The following is a 3,600-nucleotide window of genomic DNA, read 5'->3' as shown; positions in this document are numbered from 1 at the left end:
CCAGCAAGATTGAGACCTGGTTGCAGGATTGTGGGTGAGTCCAACTGCCCTCTGTGTGTAAGAGTGTGTGTGTGTGTGTGTGACTGCTGCCACCTGCTCTGTGTGTGTGTGTGTATGTGTGTGACTGCTGCCACCTTTTCTCTCTGTGTGTGTATGTATGTGTGTGACTGCTGACACCTGCTCTGTATGTGTGTGTGTGTGATAGAATCATAGAACCATAGGGTTAGACGGGCCACAAGGGTCATCTAATCTAACCCCCTGCCAAGAGGCAGGATTTGTTGTGTCTAAACCATCCCAGACACATGGCTGTCCAGCCTCCTTTTGAAAGCCTCCAGTGAAGAAGCCTCGCAGGGCGTCTGTTCCACGGTCCTACTGTTCTTACAGTTCGGAAGTTTTTCCTGAGATTAAATCTGTATCTGCTGTGCTGTAGTTTAAATCCATCGCCTCTTGTCCTGCTCTCTGTGGCAGGAGAGAACTTTTCTCCATCTTTTTTATGGCAGCCTTTCAAGTATCTGAAGATTGCTATCACTACCTGAAGGGGTTTCCAAAGAGGCTGGAGCTCAGCTGTTCTCAGTGGTGGCAGATCACAGAACAAGGAGCAATGCTCTCAAGTTGCAGTGGGGGAGGTTTAGGTTGGATATTAGGAAACACTATTTCACTAGGAGGGTGGTGAAGCACTGGAATGGGTTACCTAGGGATGTGGTGGAATCTCCATCTTTAGAGGTTTTTAAGGCCCGGCTTGACAAAGCCCTGGCTGGGATGATTTAGTTGGGGTTGGTCCTGCTTAGAGCAGAGGGTTGGACTAGATGACCTCCTGAGGTCCCTTCCAACCCTAATCTTCTATGATTCCCCTCTTAATCTCCTCTGTTCCAAATTAAACATATCCAGTAACTTCAGCCTTTGCTTATATGGCTGCATTCCACCCCTTTGATCATCTTTGTTGCTCCCCTCTGGAACTTTTTTAGTTTCTCTCCATCCTTTTTATACAATGGTGACCAAAATTGGACACAGTACGCCACATGAGGCCTAGCCAATGATGAGTAGAATGGTACTATCACCTCCCGTGACTTGCATGCTATGTCTCTGTTAATGCACCTAAAATTGCATTTGTTTTTTTTGCAACAGCAGCGTGTTGCTGACTCATGTTGAGGCTGTGATCCACCACAACTCCCCGATCTTTCTCAGCAGTGCTGCTGCCAAGCCAGTTATCCCGCATTCTGTATTTGTGTATTTGGTTTTCCTTCCCTAAATGTAGCACCTTATATTTGTCTTTGTTGAATCCTGTCCCTCCCCTCACAACCATTGCACATCACTCCCTTTTTCCATGGGGCTGGAGGGGCTCAGCAAAGTTATAGGAGTAAGAAGTTGCATTGAGGGCAATAGAGAGAGACCCCCTCAGTCTGCAAGGGGATTGGGGGTGCTAGGGAGACCGTGACACTTGAAATAACAATGACATTGATAGCTGCTAACGAGCTCTTCTCTCTGGCTCAGGGCGTCCATGGAGGTCCTGCCTGAGGAGCCTGGCCTGCCTGCCCCCTATGGTAGGTTGCTCTCCCCTGTGCTCGGCCCCTTCCTGGTGTCAGGACCTGGCACTCGGAGCTGGTTTGAGCTGTGGAGCTGAGAGGGAATGGTCCCGGGGGAGGGAACCAAAGGCCCAGCTGAGGGGGGGGGAGCAGAGCCCCCGTGCAGGTCACTGCATGTCACCAATCATGACCCTGTGCAGGGACCAGCCTATGGTTGGTGAGCCCCACTCATTGTGGGCAGGGGAAAGTCCATGGACCGAGCTGCCCAGCCCTGGGTGCCCTGAGCACTCCCAGAACCAGGACCCCCCTTTGCTCCCAGTGAGCGCCCTGCCCAGCTCAGGGCTTGCTGGTCCAGCTCCCAGGGATCTGCTCAGCCATTGCTCTCTTGCAGGATGCAGCAGTAACGGGACCAGCTTTGAGGACGACTTGACACTGGGAGCGGAAGGTACCAGCCGTGAGGGATGCCAGCTCCCAGACGGTTCCCCCGACAGCAGGGAGTGGGGCCAAAGTCACCCCTGGTGTGGGGCAGTTCACATCTGCTCTCACCAGTGTCAGCCACCATGGGGCAGCACAGCCCTGAACCCAGCAGGCGTGTGATTTCCCTGCCACCTCCAGGGGGAGGAGACCAGGCACTTGGGATGAGCCGAGCCCAAATCCCCTGGCTCATGTGGGGGAGGGGGCTGGATGTGCTCAAATCCCTTTTCCCTCCCTCAGCAGTTTGATCCCCCAATGCCCCTGGTCCAGCATGTCAGACCCAGCCACCCTGTTGGGCAGGCACCGGTACAATGTCTTGTAAACACCCTGACCAGCCTGGGCCCCAGGAATCTTGGCAAGGGCAGCTGGTTCTGGGCTGACTCACTCTCCCCAGTGCCCCACGTGAAGCCTGCCTCTGGGTGCCCAAGGCAAGGGGAGCCCCAGGGGGTGGGGGTGCTTGGGGTGCCAAGCTGGGATTCGGAGACACCCTGTGTTACTCACCCATTGCTTCTCCTTGCTCTTCCAGCTCTGTTGTTACCTAGGAATGACAAAGCCGCGGGCAGGTGAGAGTCCTGAACCCCCCCCCAGGGGACTCTGAGCTCAGGCTCCCCCCGCCCCAACCAGCCCTGAGCACAGGCCCTTGTGCCCTCACAGGCCCCTGCAGGTCCTGCACCAAAGCTGCCCGCCCCCTCACGTCCCTCACACCTTGTCTCCACCTGCCAGCCCATACCTGGGCAGGAGCACGCCCTGCGTGGCCCACCCCACACCTGCAGGCCTCGCTCCCAGCAGCCCCCTTGAAACCCTCCCCCAGATCAGGCCCTGCACCATGTGTGTGGGCCTCATACCCAGTTACAGGGCCTGAGCCCTGGGTGATGTAGGGCAGGATCTGGTGCACGGATGTTACTGGCCAGGGGATGGTGACCAGGACCCTGGCTGGGCATGACCCTGGCCAGGCCACGCTACCCCTAAATGTTTTTGACCCTCCCCTGCCTTCTCTGCCACAGCAGGACCCTGCTGGAGAAGCCTTGGCCAGGCCGGTACCTCCACCTTGGGCACAGCATGGCATCCAGTGCCATCTCCGGTGGCACCAACAAGACCACTTCCAGGTAGGACCCCGAGGACCTCAGGACAGTACCCCAGGGATTGGTTGGTACTTCCCATCTGGCCTTCAGCTCTGTTGAGGCAGATACAGCCAGTCCCGGCCCCTCTGGGGGGAAGGGGGGTGGGCTCAGCTGCATCCAAGCCAGATCTCTTGGGGGTCCTTCAGCCACAGCCAAGCATTCCCCTTTGGTGTCTGTACAGCAGTGGCAAATTCCTTGTAATAGCCCCCACCCCAACCCACAGCCTCCAACCTGAGACCCACTGGCCTCAGCCAGGGCACTTGGAGAGGAAGGCCCGGGGCAGGTAGGTAATGGGGCGGGGGTATGGGGCATGGGGATGAGGTGTGGCAGTGGGGCCAGTGTGTGGGGATGAGGTGTGGCAGTGGGGATGGTGTTTGGGGATGGTGTGTGGTGGGGGATGGTGCGTGGGATGGGGCATGGGGGGGAGCGGTGGGGATGGTGTTTGGGGATGGCTCATATTCACAGGGAGTGTGTGGGAATGG

The 3,600-nt window shown here is 56.8% G+C and overlaps 1 protein-coding gene across 1 annotated transcript in view; it reads left to right on the top strand.

Annotated features, from left to right (window-relative positions):
- Positions 1-3,600, top strand: part of TESPA1 (thymocyte expressed, positive selection associated 1) — an 11,322-nt gene continuing 7,722 nt past the window's right edge. The window contains exons 1-5 of the mRNA XM_029913879.1: positions 1-34; positions 1,492-1,541; positions 1,915-1,968; positions 2,524-2,560; positions 3,005-3,103. Of these exons, the coding sequence (XP_029769739.1) occupies positions 1,499-1,541; positions 1,915-1,968; positions 2,524-2,560; positions 3,005-3,103 (233 nt within the window). The 5' untranslated portion in view covers positions 1-34; positions 1,492-1,498. The remainder of the gene's footprint in view (positions 35-1,491; positions 1,542-1,914; positions 1,969-2,523; positions 2,561-3,004; positions 3,104-3,600) is intronic.

Source organism: Terrapene carolina, unplaced genomic scaffold, assembly GCF_002925995.2.
Source record: "Terrapene carolina triunguis isolate 2854851 unplaced genomic scaffold, T_m_triunguis-2.0 Scaffold1054, whole genome shotgun sequence".
Lineage (NCBI taxonomy): Eukaryota > Metazoa > Chordata > Testudines > Emydidae > Terrapene > Terrapene triunguis.
This window is presented reverse-complemented; position numbering and strand designations above follow the sequence as displayed.